The sequence below is a fragment of the Pseudorca crassidens genome, chromosome 10 (assembly GCF_039906515.1).
Source record: "Pseudorca crassidens isolate mPseCra1 chromosome 10, mPseCra1.hap1, whole genome shotgun sequence".
Taxonomy (NCBI): domain Eukaryota; kingdom Metazoa; phylum Chordata; class Mammalia; order Artiodactyla; family Delphinidae; genus Pseudorca; species Pseudorca crassidens.
Window position 1 is genome coordinate 54,888,299 of NC_090305.1, and position 22,663 is coordinate 54,910,961.

General features: G+C 45.8%; 2 protein-coding genes and 1 long non-coding RNA gene across 3 annotated transcripts in view; 1 reads left to right on the plus strand and 2 right to left on the minus strand.

The window, feature by feature from the left end:
• Window positions 1–17,103, minus strand: part of GLB1 (galactosidase beta 1) — an 86,344-nt gene extending 69,241 nt beyond the window's left edge. Inside the window, exon 1 of the mRNA XM_067753613.1 lies at window positions 16,962–17,103. Coding sequence (XP_067609714.1) covers window positions 16,962–17,033 — 72 coding nt within the window. The 5' untranslated portion in view covers window positions 17,034–17,103. The remainder of the gene's footprint in view (window positions 1–16,961) is intronic.
• On the minus strand, window positions 2,110–17,100 carry TMPPE (transmembrane protein with metallophosphoesterase domain). Its single transcript, XM_067753614.1, has 2 exons — window positions 16,962–17,100; window positions 2,110–14,569 (listed from the first exon to the last, which is right to left on the minus strand). The coding sequence occupies exon 2, from the start codon at window positions 14,458–14,460 to the stop codon at window positions 13,117–13,119; it is 1,344 nt and encodes a 447-aa protein (XP_067609715.1). The 5' UTR covers window positions 14,461–14,569; window positions 16,962–17,100; the 3' UTR covers window positions 2,110–13,116.
• Window positions 16,537–21,458, plus strand: LOC137232210 (uncharacterized). The gene is made up of 4 exons (XR_010946905.1): window positions 16,537–16,758; window positions 19,609–19,781; window positions 20,220–20,289; window positions 20,644–21,458. It is a non-coding gene; the product is annotated as an uncharacterized lncRNA (long non-coding RNA).
• The last annotated feature ends 1,205 nt before the right edge of the window (window positions 21,459–22,663 follow it).

Sequence of the window (22,663 nt, forward strand, 5' to 3'; positions counted from 1 at the left end):
ACAGGAAATGAGGTGGAGGTGCCTGGACTGCCATGGAATCCTGAGGAAGGTATGAGATGGTTCCAAGAAGTGAGAAAGTAAAAACGGTGACCAGACACCCCAACATCTGACTATACTCCCCAGAACTGGCCAGAGAACACACCCTTCAGTAAGGAACACAGCAGTGAGGAGGGTCCTGGTGTCCTCCGGAAGTTCCCTGAGGGCTGTGCTCTGTGAGCAGGGGGTGACAGAAGATGCTCCCTCGTGTCTTCGAGGGTGATGAGATCCTGGCATAACCAAAGAGGTACCCCTTAACCGCCAGATGCAGATGGACATAATCACCACCACAAACAGCTAGGCCAGAGTGGCAGCTGGGGCGTGTTGACAGAGGTGACTTCAGGCAAGAGGGCGAGATGGTTGGCCAACCAGTGAGGGCGCTGCTTGATGTATCTCGCAAGAAAAAAATCAATCACTTGTGAGCAAAAGGCTGAGGTCAGCCCCTGCAGTGGAAAATCATGACTCCTTCATCTGGTTCCCAGCTCTGAGGTGGTTCTACAACAAACAGCTGATGGAAGGAAGGATTGGATGGATCCCCTTGAGGAAGGGCCCTGTGATGCCACCCTAAGTACACACAATAAATATTCCTTCCCCAGCGGGACTTAGGACACCTGTGTCCTAAGGAAAGTGCACCCCCAGACCTCATGAGGACTGTTGGATGCAGTCTGGGCTGGTATGTATATACCAGGGCTCCTGAATGCCACCATCCCCGCCTTGTTGCCACGGGAAAGGGCCCACGTCCTTCTCACTAGTCAGAGGACCTACCCTATGGCGATGTCCCTGGTTCTGAGTGCAAACTGGGATGGTTCTACTTAACAGCCCCCAGAAGCCTCCCCATGAGTAACAGCCGCTGTGGAGGGAAGAGCCAAACAGATGTCCTGGAACTGCCCACTGCCCACCTCCACCCAAGGTAATTCTGAACAAGCCCACAGTTCTCCTGGAATTGCAGACACTGATGCCTCTACCACAAAGACTCAGTGGACATCCTCATCACATCCCCATTCAGATCACCGGGGAGCCCCTGCCAAAAACAGATCGTGCTGGATGGTGGTGGACCACTTGTTTAACCAAGTGGTAGCCCCAGTGGCAGCTGTGGGACAGTCAACACAGCCTCTGGCATTTGGTCTGTGGCTAATCTTTTCAAAACTATCAATAAAAAGGGTCAAAAGCGGTTGGTTTTTAAGTGGGCAGGACAGCAGGACACATTCTTTGTCTTGCTCCAGGGACCTGGTAACTGCCCCGCTCTCTCCCATGAGACACCTCGACTGTCAGGACACTCCCTGAGCTGTCACACTGGTCTGATATACAAACAACAGCATGTTATTTGGACCTGGGGAGCAGTGACAAGTCTCTGAAACGGAAGCTTAGAAAAGCAGCAGAGGGGATGATACAGACAGATGCAGAAGCAGCTCACCTAAGAGACAGCCTCTAACTGGTGACTGTCAGGGCCAAGGTAAACAGGGAAAATCCACTTCATGGCTCCAAAGTGACCCCTTTCAATGTTGAAGGACCTGAGAGGACCCAGCCTAAAAGAGCCAGCTTCCTTAATCTCTGAGCTGTGGCACCACTGATGGAAGTAGGGCCATCGAGAAATGTGGGGGGAGGAGAAAAGAGGGAAAGCTGCCTTCAGAGTTTATTCCCCCCAAATACATATAATGGAAAATATTCCCTGTGTGCAAATTCCACCCCCTTTTTTTTGGCTGCGCTGGGTCTTCGCTGCTGCACGCGGGCTTTCTCCAGTTGCGGCGAGTGGGGGCTACTCTCCATTGCAGTGTGCGGGCTTCTCATTGAGGTGGCTTCTCTTGTTGCGCAGTGCAGGCTCTAGGCACACGGGTTTCAGTATTTGTGGCACACGGGCTCAGTAACTGTGGCTCGCAGGCTCAGTAGTTGTGGCTCGCGGGCTCTAGGGCACAGTCTCAGTAATTGTGGTGCACAGGCTTAGTTGCTCCATGGCATGTGGGATCTTCCCCAACCAGGGATGGAACCCGTGTCCTCTGCATTGGCAGGCGGATTCTTAACTACTGGACACCTACTTCCCCAACCCCTTTTTAATTAATTCGCATTGGAACCAAATACTGAAGAGCCACAGTTTTATTTCACATGTGCTCGGGTGTGGTAGCATCAATATTTACAGTGCATGAGGTCACAGAACTTACAGAATAAAAAGCAATTCCAAGCAAGTCAAAGCCCACACCTTTCCAAGCCGTGCCCCCACCCCCAACCAATGTATTATACATAATGCATATAACACTGGAGAAAAAAGACCGCAGTACAAATGAAATAACCCCAGACCAAATACATATCAGGTAACTAATACTGTCCGATACAACATGTTTAAAGTTAATGATGCTGTTGAGATTATTTCAGTGGTGAATAAGCCTTTCTTTAAAAAAAATTCAATGTAACATTGGTATTTACATCACCAGGTAATGTGAACATGCCTCAAGTTGCCTAATCCTCAGACCTAAAATTAATTATATTTGCATTATTTGTGCACATTCCTCAACCTGAATAAAGAAATAAAAGGAGCTCAGTGCTATCACAGGTTATGTGTCATGCCGATTACGTGAAGATGCTAATGTCTTCAAGTCTCTCATAATAACTCAGGTAAGCACCTAGTCCATGGATCTCCATCCCCAGCACCCTACATACCTTCTCAACTCACCCCAGAGGCCCAAGAGCCTGGAGAATTCCTGACGTGAGCTGCTCAGCTCCAGGGTGACAGAGGCCCAACCATCCCAGGCTGCTAGCACCCTAGTGTTAAGGGAAAAGGGATTAAGAGAAGGGGAGAAGACAGGGGTGGAGGGGTGTTTACACACATGGGCTTCCCAGATCCCTCAGTTCACAGAGCAAAGAGAAAGAGAAGGAATATTGCAGACGACTATAAAACACACATTGATAATGCCAGAGCTAGAGCCTTTCAAACATCAAATGTCATGGAAGCACCATTACATCAGACAGGCTGTAGAAGAAAAACCACCCCACGGAATGAATGGTGATAATCAATATGGATCTGGAGGAATTTGTGATTGATCTGCCATGGCTTATAGATTTATTAATTTTATTTACTTATTCCTGTCTTGTTCCAAGAAGATTTTTGTTCAGCATTCCAAAGGACTGTGGATAAAGAGTGCAAATTTCAATGGAAGAGGAAGGGGAAATGGCAGAATGGAGGAGAAATGAGCACAGTTGAGGATCAGTTCCCTATCCTCCAGGACTCACAGACATTTACAGATTTAATTCTGCTCCATCATCTCAGAGAAAAGGTAAGTACACAGTTTTAAAAAAATAAATTTAAAAATATAAAATAATTCTTAAAAGTGAAAAACAGACTTAACTGTCCACAGAGAAAGGAATCATTTCAAGTGAATTTGAAATAGTATTTTGACTCTATTTACACTAAGGATAAAAATACATCTTGAACTGCATTAAAACAAATAAACCTGCATCCGGTAGATTTCATCCTATTAATAATATTTCATTACTATTCTGAATCTATAAAATACATAATAGGATAAATAAGCAATTACATCGGGTTGTCAGGAACCAAACATTTCAGTATAAAATAGAAACAAACATAAAATCAAAGAAAGTTAAGTAAAAGTCCTGCAATCAGGAAATCTCTGTACCGTCCACTCAATTTTGCTATGAACCTAAAACTGCTCTAAAAACTAATGTAACTTAAAATTTTTTCTCTTTCTAAAAAAATATTTATTTCCCAGCAATAGCCACAGAAACAGCTAAGAAATGACACTAGCCAGTAGCACTTAGCTCCTCTAGCACTTAAATTATGGTCTCTAAATATTTCCCACAAAAAGGAACCAGGGCTCCTTAAGAAATCACTTAATCCAAGTCTGGGGAAGAATATATACAAAATAAGCCTAAAACAATCAACAACTATTAGGGCCACACAAAATGACATAGAAGCCAATTTGAAGGAGCTCCAACTGGCTGAAAATGGGATATTTTGAGCATTAAAAGATTTATCATTTCGTTAGATTGAAACATGTCAGAGATGCAAAAATAGCCAAATTCATAATACTCCCTCCCACCTAAAAGAAAAGCTTATTGGTCATCCCTGAAGTCTCTGGGGTATCAACTAATTATTCTGAAAACTAATGAATAAAGAGGAAGAATCCAGCATCCGTCTTGCCTTTGGTACAGACTTTTTCAGAATAACCAAACAATTGATGAAGAGAATTCTTTGTAGAAGAACCACAGCTAGTAAATGCAGAAGAAATGAGATTAAAAATCATCGTTTTGGGGGCTGAAGGCAGAATTACACTTCTTTTTCTTTTTTTTTTTTGGCCGCACCATGCGGCTTGTGGGATCTTAGCTCCCTGACCAGGGATTGAACCCAGGCCCTTGGCAGCAAGAGTGCAGAGTCTTAACCACTAGACCACCAGTGAATTCCCAGGATTATACTTCTAAGCTCCACAAAAACGCCTTCAAAATTCAGAACTGAGGTAAAAGAAGTTTCCATTGTCTCTTGAATAGATAAAAGCCAACTAAATACTCCCAGAAGGTCTATTTAGTACTCTGGCCTACTAAATTCTGTATTAAATGTAACAAACTTAAAAAAAAAATCACCATTTTACAATCCCTACTGGACTAATGACTTTAGGCAACAATCATCAATGACTGCTGAAACATTAGATGAAAAGATGATGTGGAACCTTCTAGTGGAGGAGCCAAGCTGACAACACCTGGTCAATCTCAGCATCACTGAAAGCAATGAAGTCTTCCTACCAAAAAAGGAGAAAAGTTGAACGTGAATCTGTCTAGCTTCTAGCTCTAACTTTAATAGATGTCCACCTCTACCAGTTTACAGAAAATATGAAGGATAGTACATGTCAAACACCACCACAAATCCAAAATGTAGGAAATACCAAGATATAATATCCAGATAACTTGAACAAATAAATGGCACAAAATAAGAAGAGAGGGTATCGTATAGACTTAGAGAGACTTAAGAAATATATCACATACAATATATGGACCTTGTTTTTAGAGCCTGATTCAAACAAAAGAACTGTAAAGTGACACAATTCCTCAAGAAATCAAAGAAAAAAACTAAAGCTAGCAGAAGGGAGGAAATAATGAAAATTAGAGCAGGGATTAAGTGAAATAGAGAATAGAAAAAAAAAATCAATGAAAGTAGGAGTTCTTTTTTTTTTTTTTTTTTTTTTTTGCGGTAATGCGGGTCTCTCACTGTTGTGGCCTCTCCCTTTGCGGACGGAGCACAGGCTCCGGACGCGCAGGCTCAGCGGTCATGGCTCACGGGCCCAGCCGCTCCGCGGCATGTGGGATCTTCCTGGACCGGGGCATGAACCCATGTCCCCTGCATCGGCAGGCAAACTCTCAACCACTGCGCCACCATGGAATCCCAAGAGTTCATTTTTTGAAAAGATCAACAAAACTGATAAATCTTTAGCTAGATTAACTAAGAAAAAAAGAAAGAAGCCTCAAAATCAGAAATGAAAGAGAAGATACTACAACTGATGGCACACACACACACAAAAAGGATTATGAGACTACTATGAACAATTGTATACCTATAAATTGCGAAACCTAAAGAAAGATAAATGTCTAGAAACATACAACCTACCAAGACCGAATCATGAAAAAATAGAAAATTGCACAAACCAATAACTAGTAAGAAGATAGAATCAGTCATTGAAAATCTCAAAGAAAAACAAAGGATCAGATGGCTTCAGCTAGAGAATTCTACCAAACATTTAAAGAAGAATTAACACCAATCCTCCTGAAACTCTTCCAAAAAATTAAAAAGGAGGGAACACTTGTAAGCTCATCCTATGAGAACAACATAACCCTAACACCAACACCAGACAGGACATAACAAAAAAAGAAAACTGCAAGCCAATATCAATATTCCTGATTAATATTGATGCAGAAATCCTCAACAAATATCAGCAAACTAAATTCAACAACTTTTTTTTTTTTTTTTTGGCCACGCTACATGGCTTGTGGGATCTTAGTTCCCTGACAAGGGATGGAATCCGCGCCCTTGGCAGTAAAAGCACCGAGTCCTAACCACTAGAGCACCAGGGAATTCCCTCAAGAGCTCTTTAAGAGGATTATACATCATGACCAAGTGAGATTCAGAATGCAAGAATGATTCAACATATGAAAATCAATCAATGGAACGCACATTAACAGAATGAAGGACAAAAACATGATCATTTCAATTGAGGCAGAAATTTATTTGGTAAGATTCCACAACTTTTTACGATAAAACACTTAACAAACTATGAATTGAAGAAAATTACCTCAACACAATGAAGGCCGTATAGGAAAACCAATAGTTAACATCATACTCGATGTGAAAGATTGCAAGCTTTTCTTCCATGATCAGGAACAAGGCAAGGATGCTCGCTCTCACCACTTCTATTCAACATACTGTTGGGAGTCCTAGCCAGAGCAACAAGCAAAGAAAAGACATTCAATTTGAAAGGAAGAAGTAAAATTATCTCTATTCACAGACATGATCTTATATGTAGAACACCCTAAAGATTTCACACATACACACACACGCAAAATTGTTAGAACTGATAAATGAATTCAACAAAGTTGCAGGATACAAAATCAACATACAAAAATCAGCTGCATTTCTATACACTGACAATGAACAATCCAAAAAGGGAATTAAGCAATTCCAATTATAATAGCATCAAAGAGAATAAAATACTTGGGAATAAACCTAACCGAGGAGGTTAAAGACTCATACACTGAAAACTACAAAACACTGCTGAGATTTTAAAAGACACAGATAAATGGAAAGACATCCCATGTTAATGGATCGAAATACTTAGTATTGTGAAGATGTCCATATTACCCAATATGATCTATAGAGTCAGTGTAATCTCTATCAGAAACCCAACAGCATTCTTTGCAGAAACAGAAAAATTCATCCTAAAATTCATACAGAATTTCAAGGAACCCCCAATAGCTAAAACAATTTTGGAAAAGAAGAACAAAGTTGGGAGACTCACACTTCCTGATTTCAAAACTACTGTAATAAAAAACAACGAGTTCCTGATATAAAGACAGACAAATACACCAATAGAATAGAATAGAGGGGCCTCAAAATAAACTGTCACACAAATGTTCACATGGTCATCAGTAAGGGTGCCAAGACCACTCAATGGGGAAAGGACAGTCTCTTAAACAAAAAGTGTTGGGAAAGCTGGATATCCACATGCAGAAGAATGAAGTTGGATCCTTAATTTACACCATATACAAAAATAACTCAAAATGGATCAAAGACCGAAACATAAAACCCCAAATTTAAAACTCCTCGAAGAAAACATAGGGGGAAAGCTTTATGATATTGGGCTTGGTTGGCAGTGACTGCTTGGTTATGACACCAAAAGCACTGGCAACAAAAGCAAAAATAGACAAATGGAACATCAAACTTAACTTTTTCGCAACAAGGGATACAATCAATACAGTGAAAAGTCAATCTATGGAATGGGAGATAATAATTGCAAATCATATATCTGATAAGCGGTTAATATCCAGAATAATAAAGACCTACAACTCAACAACAAAAAAATCAAATATGATTTTAAAATGGGCAAAAGACCTGAATAGACATTCTTCCAAAGATGGTATACAAATAGCCAACAAGCCTATGAAAAGATGCTCAACATTACGAATCATCAGAGAAATGCAAATCAACACCACAATAAGTTATCATCTCACACCACTATCAAAAACAAACAAACAGGGACTTCCCTGGTGGCGCAGTGGTTAAGAATCTGCCTGCCAACGCAGGGGACATGGGTTCAAGCCCCAGTCTGGGAAGATCCCACATGCCGCGGAGCAACTAAGCCCATGCGCCACAACTACTAAGCCTGTGCTGTAGAGCCTGGGAACCACAACTACTGAGCCCGCGTGCCACAACTACTGAAGCCTGAGCGCCTAGAGCCCATGCTCCGCAACAAGAGAAGCCCCACTCGCCTCAACTAGAGAAAGCCCGCGCACAGCAACAAAGACCCAATGCAGCCAAAAATAAATTTAAAAAAAAGAAAAAGAATCTGCCTGTCAATACAGGGGACACGGGTTCGATCCCCAGTCCAGGAAGATCCCACATGCCACGGAGCAACTAAGCCTGTGCACCAGAACTACTGAGCCTGTGCTCTACAGCCCGCGAGCCACAACTACTGAGCTGCGTGCCTAGAGCCCATGCTCGCAACAAGAGAAGCCACTGCAATGAGAAGCCCGTGCACCGCAACGAAGAGTAGCCACCGCTCGCCACAACGAGAGAAAGCCCGAGCAGAGCAGCGACCCAGTGTAGCCATAAATAAATAAATAAATAAATAAATAAATTTATTAAAACAAACAAAAAAATGGAAGATAAGATTTGGTGAGGATATAGAGAAACTGGAACACTTGTGTACTGCTGATGGGATTATAAAGTGGTCCAACTGCTATGGAAAACAGTATAGAGTTTCCTCAAAAAATGAAAAATAGAACTACTATATGATCCAGCAATCCCACTTCTGGGTATATATCCAAAAGAATAGAAAGCAGGGTCTCAAAGAGATATTTGCACACCCATGTTCACAGCAGCACTATTCACAACAGGCAAGAGGTGAAAGCAACCCAAATGTCCACTGATGAATGAATAAACTGTGGTATATACATGCAATGGAATATTATTCATCCTTAAAAAGGAAGTCTTGTCACATGCTACAGTGGGGATGAACACTGAGGACATTATGCTAAGTGAAATAATCCAGCCACGAAAGACAAATGATATATAATTCCACTTATATGAAGTACCCAGAGTAGTCAGATTCATAGAAACAGAATGTAAAGTAGTGGTTACCAGAGGCTGGGGGTGGGTAGGGGAGTTGTTGTTTAATGGGTATAGAGTTTTACATTTGCAAGATGAAAAAGCTCTGGAGATCTGTTGTACATCAATGTGAATACACTTAACGCCATTGAACTGTACACTTAAAAATCACTAAGATGATAAATTCCACACTATGTGTTTTTCTATCACACACACACAAAAGACAATTGAGATAATCGGAAAAACTGAAAACTAACTCTTTACACAGTTAACTGCATTTGAATCCTAAAATTACTTGTAATAGATACAGCCACCTAATCCTCAGACAGTGGAAAAAATACTTTTATTAAGAGGTAGAAAACCTAACTTCTAACCCCAAGTCTCCTAACTAGGTATAAGAAGATATTAAAGAATTACTGTGAATTTCATCAGCTATAACAGCATTATGGATATGCTTTTTTAAAAAGGATTCATACTGAAGCATTTGGGGGTGAAATTATATTTTCTAAGATTTGCCTTAATATACTCCTGACAAAAAAGAAAGAGTGAAGGGCTGGGGTAGATGAGAAGGAACAGTAGAATAGTCACAAATGTTGAAGCTGGGTGATGGGGATTCTGTTGCTGCTCTCCCTAGTTTGTGAATACTTCCAAGTTTTCACAATAAAAAGCTTTTAAAAAGAACAAACAAGGGGTAAAAAGGATGGTCGGACGGATGGATGTTTGGAATGAATGGCAGTAGGATTAATGTATTGAGGTTTTATAACAATAGTATCCCAGGGCTTCCCTGGTGGTGCAGTGGTTGAGAATCTGCCTGCCAATGCAGGGGACACGGGTTTGAGCCCTGGTCTGGGAAGATCCCACATGCTGCGGAGCAACTAGGCCCGTGAGCCACAACTACTGAGCCTGTGCTCCGCAACAAGAGAGAGGCCAGTGCACCGCGATGAAGAGTGGCCCCCGCTTGCCGCAACTAGAGAAAGCCCTCACACAGAAACGAAGACCCAACACAGCCAAAAATAAATAAATAAAAATTAAAAAAAAAATGTATATATAGTATCCCAGTACACAGGCTATAGTTAATTTTTTTTTTTTTTTTTGTGCTACGCGGGCCTCTCACTGTTGTGGCCTCTCCCGTTGCGGAGCACAGGCTCCAGACGCGCAGGCTCAGCGGCCATGGCTCACGGGCCCAGCCGCTCCGCGGCATGTGGGATCTTCCCGGACCGGGGCACGAACCCGTGTCCCCTGCATCGGCAGGCGGACTCTCAACCACTGCGCCACCAGGGAAGCCCTATAGTTAATTTTTAGAAAGCTTTATGTTTCATTTTAACTTGCATTTAACAGATTTTTAAAAAGAAACTAGAATGAAATTGAAAGCATTTTCAAGCTTCAAGTAAATGTTTCTCACCACCTCCCCCGGCAATAAATAAACAAATCAAAGAAGGTAAATGAGTGAAGAACAGGGAACAGAGGTACCAAGGGGGCCGTGGAGAGCAGCCCACCAGGACCATATCTGGACACAATTGGAGAAATTTGTGCTGGGAAAACTTCCACCACGTCATGGGACACAAACCAAGTGTGAGAAGGTGCTGCTGACTATTCCTTGGGCACAGAAGATGGACCTGTCTTGTTTCTGTTAAGAGAGGAATCAGTCAAGCAAGGACTTCAGAGCAGGGATGACAGACAGGTGCTCAAGACTGAAAAATGCTGGCACTCAGGGAAAGAGAAGAGACAAGAAGGTGCAAGATGAAAAGCAGGACTGATGGAAGTGAATTCCATCCAGCTCAGGGCACTGATGAGAAAGATCCCAAATCAAGAAACCAGTGAAATAATACTTGGTAGAGCAGGAGACACACAAGGTGGAAGACAAATGGCAGAACTAGTGTAGACTGGGGGTGATCCCAACTGGGGTCAGGGCACGAGAATGTGAGAGGGTCTGGAAGAGTTCCTGAGATGGCGAGGTTGAGTGATGCCACCAAGAACGCAGTCAGGAAACTTGAGCTGAGCTGGGCGCTGCCCTTGGCAAAGCACTTCCCCCTCCTATAACCCCACCACCCGCAAAATGTGTTAAAAGAAAGCCTCTCCAGGGTCCTTTCCTTGGTTCTGGATAAGTTTTTCTCCAAACTTATTCCTGGCTGTAAGGATGATTAAACACGAGGGGGTAAATAATAAGGAAACCACTGAAATCTCAACTCAGATACATTTTAAACTCGACTGGAAGACCCGCTGTCAATACTTTGGTTGCCTGGAAACAAGAAAGGTGGTCTCCAGGAGCCCCCAGGGTTCCGCTAACCAAGAGGACAAGGGGGAAAATGGAGAGACTTGCCCTGGCCAGGCTGAGTGTGCACAGGGAGACAATAACACAGGCAAGAGACAGAGGAAAGCAACCCCAGCAGTTGCTGCTGTGACAAATCACTGGGCCCCAGCAGCAGGCGGCATGGGACCCACTCCTGTTTCCCAGGACTGGCTGCTCCATAAATTCTCTGTGCACCTGTGACCAACACAGCCCCTTTGCAGGCCCCATGGGATGTTTAAAAATTAGCAACATCAACTGCTTCCTTGTGACTGAGCTACAAGCAACTTCTGCGCCATGTCTTAATACTCTCCCTGCAAAACAATCTTGAGGTAGATACGATAATTATCCCCATTTCAGGGTGAGGGAAACCGAGGCTCAGTGAGGTCATTTGCCCGATGCTGCCTGACAAGAAAGCAGGAGGGTGAGCCCCTCCAGTCAGAGTTCCCTGTCGCAGAAAGATTCTCAGTGAGGCCTTGTCTATCAGGCCTTATTGCTACCCCAGGGTCAAAGGGTATCCTACCTCTGGCACAGAGGCCGGCCAGCGAGGCTGGGGCTGCTCCAGACACGGTAACCCCTGCCTCTTTTTCTGAGGGTCCAGCTTAGGGATGGCCGTCTGGTTCTGTGGCCAGAGCGCTAGGACAGCTCTGATGGGGTCAGGCTGGTGGGGGGGAAGGGGGCAGTGAGCCACCAGCAGGAAGGACAGCCCAGCATCCCAGAGCCAGGGGTCCCACGAAGGGAAGGCCTTGGGGCCCGCAGGAGCTCAGTGCCCTGCCACTCCCCATGCAAGCCTCAACCTCCCTACCGGTAGAGAGCGAACCTCCGTTTCTGACCCAAACCTGGGGTGGGGGGTGTGCACTCCAGTTTCCTGACTGTCCCTCCAGTGTAACAGCCATCCTACACTGAAACTGGCCGACCCCCCTTCCAGGTCCTGCTCACGTAGTTACCATGAACTGAAATCGGCCTCAAGCAGACCACTTCGAAAGGGCATCAGGTTATAGGCCCTTGCTTGTTCTCGTTACAATGTTACTTGTGTTTGAACCCTATCCTCACCTGTAAGGGTACAGCTACTTACCATCAGGCAGTGGGAAGAACACTGGTCTTGGGAGGCAGAAAACCGGGCTTCCAGCCAGAATCTCCCATAACCCTTGTGCTGCTGCCAGTGCTCTACCTCCCTTTGCCTCGGTTCCCTCATCTCTCAGTTGGGGAAAGTCGCCTGTCCCTAATCACCTCATCCAGGTGTTGTATAAAAGGAGCCAAGTTTGGCAAACACCCTCTGAATTCCTAGGCAGCAGCACTCTGACCTTCATTCACGGACCAGTGTTCCCATCCTTCTGCCCCACCCCCAACCCCAAAGGCCCAGGAGCACAGCCAATGAGACAGCATCACTCAAGGCCCGGAACAGGATGAGCCTATATTCCAGCCGACTTGGCTGATGCTCTCAGTAAAGGTGACTCTGATAGAACCAAGGGGGAAAAGAAAAGCTTCTTCTCCAGCAGCCAGAGGGGCCTCCATCTCGCCAGTTCTCCCAGATTACCTAGCCACACTGCCCCTTCCCCAGAAAGCTCTGGATCAATGATTTTGAAAACTGCTTAAGTCCTAAAGAGGCTTTTAAAATACGAAGAGTCCCCTCCCTACTCCACTTTCCACAGGCATCCCCTTCAAGCAACCCCCTGATTCAGTTCATCCCCATGAGTTCTGCAGAGGAGGAGGGCTTACTCCACATCATCTGGAAAATAGATGCCTGTTCCTACACATGTGACTTTAGTGGCCTCACAAATGCACAGAAAGAAGCAGATGGCCACCTACAGAGTTAACAGGCAGCCCCACCACTGATCACGGTGCAAGCCAGTCTTGTGACAAGCGTGTGCTGGCAGGAGAGACTGGAGGGGATAAAGCAGGCAGCCTGGTCTGCAGAGGGTCGGGGATGGAGGGCAAGGGCAATGAGGAGGCGCACGGGGCAGGGGTGGGTTCAGGGAACCCGCTGCAGGACGAGCTCTGTAATCTCCGCCCTGCTGCCCAGTCGCATGGGTATCCCATAGTAGGCCGTGCCTGGGCTCACATAAACAAATGTAGTCTGGGCCACTTGGTACAGACCAGCAAAGAAGGGGTTCAGGAGATAGGCTGCCACATTCAAGGGAAAGATCTGCCCAGCGTGAGTGTGCCCAGAAAGGATCAAGTTGATATCTGGCCGAGCCTGGAGAGCTCTCTTGGCAGCCAGGGGCTGATGAGCTAGCAAGATGGTGGTGTGGTCCGGGCTGCAGCCCCCCAGAGCCTTCTTGAGATCCATGCCGTGGCCAGAGTAGTGCAGGATGTCTGCTTCGATGTCGTCCACCCCGGCCAAGCAGATCCAGTCATCATCCTCACCCCCGCCAGGCTGGGCCCGGGTGGCAGAAATCTTCACGTTCTGATTGTGAAGGGGCGTGACGTTCAGGGATTCCAGCAGCGCAAACCAGTTGCTGACATCTGATGTGTAGTACTCGTGATTCCCCGTGACGAAGTAGGTGCCGAGGCGTGAGCGAAGCTGGCCCAGAGGAGCGACGGCTGTCCGGAGGACAGAGGCTTCGGCATCACACAGGTCACCCACAATCACTGTGACATCCGGTTCCAGCGTGTTCACCATCTTCACGAACATCTCCATCTTGGTCCTGCCCACCGTGGGGCCCAAGTGGATGTCGGAGAGCAGCGCGATCTTGAGGTTGTCCATGGAGGCGGGCAGCCAATGGATGGGCACCTCCACAGTTTTCACAGCCGGGGGCTGGGCAGCGTTCAGCAGCCCTACCACACTGAGCACGGCGGACACCAGCACCGCCAGCGCTGGCCTGAGTGCCAGCTTCCTTGTCTTGTCAAGGCTGCCCACCACCCTGCCGGCACGCAAGGCCAGGAGCTGGTAGGCCTGCTCCATGCCACTGAGGGTACAGAGGAAGCAGACCATGATGATGTATGCCCCAAGGCAGGAGTAGGCCGTCAGGGAAAAGAGATAGGGCTCCTCGGCCACTAGAAAGATCATGGTGAAGAAACTGGAATGGGCCAGGGCCAGGAAGGCCACAACGGCCAACTTCCAAAGCTGGAAACAGGCCGACTCTGCAGCAGGGGAGTGGCTGAGGTTGCTGACGGTGCTTCGCCAGATGTAGAGGGAACCGAGGAGCATGAGCGAGTTGGCAAACAGGGCGAGCTGCAGGCGGAACAGCCACCGCCAGGCCCTGAGCTCGAGGCTCTCCGCCAGGTAGGAGCGGGAGATGACCATGGACACGAAGACAGTGCCGGCTGCCAGGGCGGCCTTTGCGCCCAGGGACAGCTGCCTGAAGATCGCCATCACCTCTGCTCCTAAGAGGGTCCCCTGCCAGTTCTGTGCAGGCGGGCTCTGGAAGGTGAGCTCCTTAGATAGGACAGTGGCCAAGGACAGGTTTCCAGGTCAGCTCCGCCTGCAACCAGGAACCGGCGTCAGCTTTGTGGGATATGAGAGCTTCCTTGTCCCCAGTCAAAACCTGAAGGCCACTTATACCTGCCCAACCCATCCTGAATCCAAGCCACTCAAATACCAGTCAGTTGCTACATTTTATTATTGAAATACAAACACGCTGGATTATAACAGGATGGGCAGTTTCATTTTCTTACCGTTTTCTGTATGTTTCAGGTATTTCCATAATGCGTGTGAACTTTTATAATAACAAAAACATTATTCTAAACCAGCGGTTCTCAAAGTGTGGTCCAGGGAGACCCTTTCGGGGGGTCCATTAAGTCAAAACTATTTTCAAAAACAGTACTAAGGGGCTTCCCTGGTGGCGCAGTGGTTGGGAGTCTGCCTGCCGATGCAGGGGACGCGGGTTCGAGCCCCGGTCTGGGAGGATCCCACATGCCGCGGAGCGGCTGGGCCCGTGAGCCATGGCCGCTGAGCCTGAGCGTCCAGAGCCTGTGCTCCGCAGCGGGAGAGGCCACGGCAGTGAGAGGCCCGGGTACCGCAAAAAAAAACCAAAACAAAACAGGACTAAGCCATAACCATTCTCTCATGAGTGTACAGTGAAGTTTTCCAGAGGCTACATGACATGTGATATAGCGAGAATGAATGCAGAAGTAGCTATGAGAATCCAACTATCATCTATTAAGACAGACATGAAAGAGATTTGCAAAAATGTACAATGTCACTCTTCGCCCTACAATTTGGGAAGAAATTATTATTTTTCAAGAAATATATAAAGTTTATTAACATATAACGATTTTACGATTTCTTAAGTAAGTTAATAAATACTTTTAAATGTTCGGTTTTAACTTCTAGGACAGTTAATGTTTGAGAACCGCTGTTGTAAATAAATGTAAGAAGGAAATCATGGAAAGCTAGTTGGCTGGTATCTTTTCCAGCTCTAGGCCCAGGAGGGACACCTAGACACCTAACATAAGGATTCCTGGGGTGAAGACGGCCTCCTGGCAGTCACAGGGCAGCCCCTGTGAATGATGCTGCACAAGGATAATGAGCGACCACGACATGGCAGGCTGCCCTGTCCCCCAGCTCCTCCTCCATAAATCCTTATCCCTCCCGTCTCACAACCCTCCTAGACATCGGTTAAGATCTGCCATCTCCCCATCTTTCTCTGCCACTGAATCCTTGAACTGTTCTCTTGTGGCTCTCATGGCTGGCTAGTTCCCACTCCAGGGCTCCCAGACAAAAAACTGGGGCAGGGGAAGCACAGACCCAGGTAGACAAAGGTTAGCAAATAGTCATTTGAGGTGACCTTTTCCCAAGAAGAATCCAAAATGAAAATATTTTCAGCAGTTGTTTTCCAAATAAGATTCTCAACCTCGGTTTAAGATAGATAAATTAAAATAAAAAATATATATATATATATATTTTTTTCCCCCTGCCCTACGTACTTTACTGAAAGCCTTTTATCAAAGGTGTAATTTGCAAGTCAAAGTTCACCATTTTCCACTTATAAAACAAGTCCCAGACTCAGCCCACCCGAACTCTGGAGAAACCAAAGTTGGTTCCCTGAACGTGCAGAGAGACAGGCGCCCGTTTAAATCCCCCGGTCCCTCTCCCCTCAGATCCACCCCACCTTTCCAAGGCCGTGATGCTGACCTTCCCAGGAGCGATTCGGAGTTCCCTCGGCCCCTGCCTTAGCTCTGCCGGGTGGACTGAGGCTGTAGTTCTCCCGCAATCGTGCACGCCCCGCACCGCCCAGCACCTCGTCCCGCCAGACCTCCCTCCAGCAACGCTGGCGGCTACCTGCAGCCTGCCTCTTGCCCACCGCCAAACCCTAAAGGTTTGGAAAATCCAAGCCTTAAAAAGTAGGCGGCGGGAAGGGCCGAGAAGGGCACGAGATGTCCGAAAAGAGACCACCTCGAAGGTAATTAATCCAATGTTCCCATTGCGGGGGCCTCTCTTGACCCCATTTTTCTCCTTCCGGAGCGCTCCGCAGAGCGCTGGCAAGGAAGGGCGCGCCAAGCAGACAGAGCCCAAGGCGCCCTCCAAGAACGCGCGCTACTTGGAATCCCCCTGCCGGAAACCCGCAAAGCTGGAAAGCACCTCATCTCAGCCCCTCATTGCACCAATAAGGAAGTAGGTCCCAGCGAAAAGAGGCGGCAGGGGCGGAACACACGAGCGACAGAGCTACCGGTAAGGAAGCTCGCCCCGCCCGGCCGGCCCTCTGCCGGCTCAGCCCACTGCCTGAGCTCCCCCCGTTGCCTTGCGGGCCCGGGCGCGCCTTGGGGTCCCAGGACCTCCACCCTTTGGGACCCCAGGTGGCCGCAGCACCAGCCCGGTCCCCCGCCAGCCTGTCCCCTATCCATCATTCCTGCGCGGGGGTCCTGTGGACTTACGTGCAAGCCACGCGCAGAGCCCAGCAGCAGCGGCACCAGCAGCAGGGAGAGGATGCGAACGACCCCCGGCATATCCACCCTCCGGCCTCCTGGCTCCACTATCAGCGCCCGGGCAGCCGCCGGGTGTCACTTGACTGAGGACCCGCGGCCTGGCACCGCCCCGCGCCGGCTCCGCCCCGCGCCCCGCCCAGCGGCCGCCGAGCCAGGAACCCAGGGAGGCGGGAGCCTGGGGCCAAGCGCTGCCGCGTGACAGCAGGATGGTGTTATTTGGCACTGACTGGCAGGGCTCCGCCGGAGGGAGGGGCCTTTTGCAAAGGCCCTCAGGAGGCCTGGCTGTCAACAGCTTGATAACGCGCCTCGGGGTTGGACTTTAACAGGGGTCTCCTTGCTCCCTGGCTCCCTTGACAGGACAGAAGAGGGAAGTTGAGGCCAGATAAACCTAAGTGGACTAGATGGACTCTCAGCCCTGCCCACGGGGCTGTCCGGAAGACCAAACCAGGGGCCTGCAAAGTGTGGTTCCCTAGACCAATCCTGTATCTGGTACGTGTTAGAAATGGAAATAGCAGGTCCTGGCCCAAGAAATTCTAGGGGTGGGATCCAGAAACCTGTATTTTTACAAACCCTCCAGGTAGTTCCGATGCACGCTAAAGTTTGAGAACCACTGTTCCAGGTTATTGATACATTTAGAAGTGTGTTTCAACTGTGGCGAAATCTTTCCGAATGCCAACCCTCAAAGCACCAGGGGCTGCGGAATTTTTATTTCATCGTTGGGTTTTGAGAGACAAGAGTAGCAACACCTCCCATCTTTCAGTTTTGCCCTTGAGCCCCTCAACATCCCTGCGATACCGCAGATCTATCAACTGGGCATAAAATACAAGTTTTATCCAAGTTTTCCACTCGTGAAAACGAAGTCTCTACTGTTTGAGTTAACGTGTCCAGGACGGCTGGTTAACCACTAGATATGAGTCTGAAGTTGTCTTTCCTACCTAGTTCCCCGAACTCTCTGAAAATCCCCCCTTTCTCAGAGGAAGGAGCCTTTAGGGAAATCGATTTCAAATATATGTATTTTTCCAGCTTTATTGAGTTATAATTAACATTCCACAAAATTCACTCATTTTAAATATTTTTGACTTTTATATTGTTAACTTAGTTTTGAAAAATAAAAATGTAGGGTTAGGGGGTTCCCTGGTGGTCCAGTGGTTAGGACTCGGCGCTTTCACTGCGGTGGCCTGGGTTTGATCCCTGGTGGGGGAACTAAGGTCCCACAAGTCTCAGGGCGCAGCCAAAAACAAAACAAAAAAACAAATTACGGTTAAATTATGCGGTCTATTGACAAACTCCTAGACTAAACTTTAATTAGGCTCCTCTGACTAGAGACTCTTTTAAGCTCTTCTAGACCTGGACCTCGGCCTTCTGTGCCTGTCCTGTCCTTGCCTGCCCTGCATTGTGCAGTCTTAGCAAAGAATCCTGCTAAGTCAGTTTAGGAACAATCCCCCAATTCTTGTTATCTGATCAAGGTCCTCATCCCCACCCCACCTCCCTTTGACATCTAAGTCCTTGACCTCCCCTTAGCAAGAATCCCTTGAGATCTCCTCTTACAATTTTTCACCAACAAGCCCTTCTCTCTGCTGGCTGTAAATCCCCAGCTATCTTTGCTGTACTTAGAATTGAGACCCATCCCTCCCCACCTATGGCAGTAGAGTTGACCCTTATTACAAAAAAGTCTTGAAGGAAATCTTTCTTACCATTTTATCAAGTGTCAGAATAATTCTTTTCTTTAACACTATTTTTTACAACTTGTGCATCTTTTTAAAACTTAGTCTGGTTTTTAACACTGTGAGCGATGATTATAAAAGTCAAGAATAGTGGTTACTTGTGGGGGTGAGGGCTTGAGATTGGGAGGGGCCCCATGGAAGGGCAACAAAGTTTTGTTTCTTGAACTAGAGGGTGGTTACAAGGGTATTCACCATTTAGTCCTTTTTTTGTTTTGTGTTGCTTTCTGGGTTTTTTTTGGCCTTGCCGTGCAGCCTGCAGGATCTTAGTTCCCCGACCAGGGATCAAACCGGAGGCCCCTGCACTGGTAGCACGGAGTCTTAACCACTGGACAGCCAGGGAAGTCCCTCATTGCCTGACTTTAGAGCCCGAATTATTTTTTATTTTTATTTTTTAATTGAACTATAGTTGATTTATAATGTTGTGTTAGTTTCCGGTGTACAGCAAAATATATTCTTTTTCATACTCTTTTCCACTATAGTTTATTAGAGCCTGAGTTACTTTTGCAAGGCCATGCTTCTGTGCCTACTTTACTTATAGTTCCTGTCCAAGTGTGCATATAGAGTGTGTGCTGGTGTGTAAACCTCCTGCTCCAGGTTGTGGGGAATATGAAGTGATCTTGAGAAGGCTATCACCCCATAGGGAATCATTTTCAGTAGAAAGATGTCCACATACACAACTATATATGGGGCATGCTCTGATATAGACCAGTGCTACTCTAAGTGTGGTCCGAGGACCAGTGACATAAGGTAAGTACAGAAATTCAGAGTAGGTATTTGGAAACTTACAGCAATTTGAGAAAGCTTGTCTGTTGCATCTAATAATAAAAAAATTAGATGTGAATTTTATGTCTATTTTTATTTCTTTTTTCTAGTAATTTATTGTTATAGATTTGTACAACCAGATCAGTCCTTGAAGGATGGGAAAGAGCACTGATAATCACAGAAGCAAAAGTGATCCTTCACCAAAGGTAGCTTGAGAAGCACAGAGGCCTCATCAGTAGCCTAAGAACAATGAAGGGAAGAGACATATGCGACCCAATAACAGGTAAAAACTTTGTTTTTCTATCCTAACAGGGCTTTGCACAAGTTAGGATAAATTGGGAGATTGGGATTGACATATGCACACTACTATATATAAAATAGATAACTAATAAGGACCTACTGTATAGCACAGGGAGCTCTACTCAATACTGTTATTATCTATATGGGAATAGAATCTAAAAAAAGAGTGGATATATGTGTATGTATAACTGATTCACTTTGCTGTACAGCAGAAACTAACAGAACATTGTACATCAACTATACTCGAACAAAAATTAAAAATAAATAAATAAAGTTTTAGAACAAGAATCAATCTCCCTTTGAATGACCTGTTTTCCATTGTGGTCCTACAGAGCTTTCCTCAGGTTCCAGTGTCAGTTCTTTTCTTTTCTTTCTTTTTTTTATTTTTCTGGCCTGCACCGCTTGGCATGTGGGATCTTAGTTCCCTGACCACGGAACGAACCTGAGCCTTCTGCCCTGGAAGCTCAGAGTCTTAACCACTGGACCGCCAGGTAAGTCCCCCAGTGTCAGTTATGATCTGTATTTCAGTGTAAAAATTTAGCTAACTTTACATTTCTAATATTTTTAAAGTTCTATTAAAATGATTGTAATTTGCAATAGGTTTTAGGAATACTAAATGATAGATGTTAAAAGCAAGGAAAAAACAAGGCCTCCACTAAAAAGAAATGACAAGTAAATGCAGTGCATGATCCCAGATTGGATCGTGAACCAGGAAAAAAAGTTGCGACAAGAGACATTATTGGGACAATTAACAAAAGTTGAATATAGACTATGGATTAGAAAATAATATTGTATCAAGATTAAATTTTCTAATTTTGATAACAATACAGTGGTTATGTTCTTAGGAAATACACTCTGGGACTTCCCTGGTGGTGCAATGGTTAAGAATCTGCCTGCCAATGCAGGGGACACGAGTTCGATCCCTGGTCCAGGAAGATCCCACATGTCGCGGAGCAACTAAGCCCGTGCACCACAACTACTGAAGCCTGCGTGCCTAGAACCTGTGCTCCGCAACAAGAGAAGCCACTGCAATGAGAAGCCTGTGCACCACAACGAAGAGTAGCCCCTGCTCACTGCAACTAGAGAAAGACCACGTGCAGCAACTAAGACCCAACACAGCCAAAAATAAAAATAAATAAATAAATAAATAAATAAAATTGTTAAAAAAAATCACACACACACAAAAAGGTAATACACTCTGAAACATTTAGGGGTAAAGGGGTATAATGTCTGCAACTTCCTCCCCAATGATCATATGTATATGTTTATATATATAATTATACATTATACATAATATACATATTATTACATGTACGTGATTATGGAGCAAATAAGGACAAATAAGGCAAAATGTTAACAATTGATGAATTAGGTAAAGGACATATAGCAATTCTTATATGAAAATAAAAAGTTATTTAAAAATAAATAATAAAGCCTACTGCCAACAGATGTGGACAATTCTGATGTGCATCAATTCCTCATGCTTCTCACGAGTCTTTGAGTTTTCTGTTACAATAAGTCCCAAGACCTGTATCCTGGGGTTAAATTGTCCAACCAACTGATGGATATGGTTATGAAACAATAAAAATATAAAATTGTGAAATCATTGGCAACAGTTTCCCCACAATCCCAATAAAAGTTAGCAGCTGTGTCCCAGGACTGGCCCATCGCTCTTGATAGTCATGAGCACTAGGATGCCCTTGTCACCATGTCCTCGAACTCCCTTTCAGGAGTCTGAGATCTAAAAACAAATGCCCCAAGTGAGGCCGGCCTTAGTGGGGGGGAAAAATGACTTTGTTTTAAACACTCTCTCTCCTATCTTCTTTTGCCTTCACTATCTGGCAAAAGCATCTGCTTCCCTAGGGTCTCCCAGCTGCTTCTTTGCAGTGTTGTTTTTTTCCCCTTCGTGTTTGATCTAGGCCTGTTGTTTCTTCTTTGTCTGGGCCCCCGGATTTAGCCCTCTCTGTCTTTATATCCACATCTGCAGCTGTGGTTCATGTCTCTGAACGATCACAGTAGTTTTCTGGCTCAATCGAAGGTTACAACTAGATATGGTCAAAGGGCTATTTGTTTTGACAGTTACCATGTTGGCCCATTGGTGTCTTAAATTTTATATAATCAATGGAATTGTCAATATTTAATCAGGGGAATTTACATAATCTGGATTTCCAGTTTCTCTTCAAAGATCAGAAGGTCTGGCCATACCAGGGTAACAGTAGATCAGAGATATGCACTGGGACATTCTTTAGGCAGGTAGGTTCTTCCAGTTGGCAACAATCTCCATCTGGTCCACTGCTCTTTTGACATGGCCTGCAGGCCCCATGAGAGATTTAAGTTTGCAGCTTCTGGGTCAGAGAGTTTCTGTGGTAATTTGATCACAACCTCTCTGACTGCTCTATCAAACATTATTTGTGTGATGCCTCAGATTCCCTAGTCACCTGTCTCCAGAGCTCTAGTCTTCCTGTTTCACCCAGCTGCCCTGGCAGCACATCTGCTGCCCCAAACCAACTATCTGGAGTTTCTGGCTCCTCTACACGCCTCTGCACTCACTGGAACAAAGCACCATGCTTCCTACGTGGCTGCCAGAGGCTGGGTGGTGCAACCCAGAGGGGCAGGAAAGTTCACTCCCCCGTAGAGAACCATAGTGCAACAGAGATCAGAGGAGGAAAAGAGCCAGTGAATAAATGGCCTCTCCTTCTTCCCTTGGATCAACTATTTCAAGGAGTGGTTTCTCTGTATATAGCCTGTTCAGAGACATTCCACGTAGTCTAGCGGGTCCACCTGCCAAGGCGGCTCTGAAGCCGTAGCCAGTGTGGTAACACATTACTTTGTGTTGCATCTCATCCTTCCTTTCCCTCTTTGCCT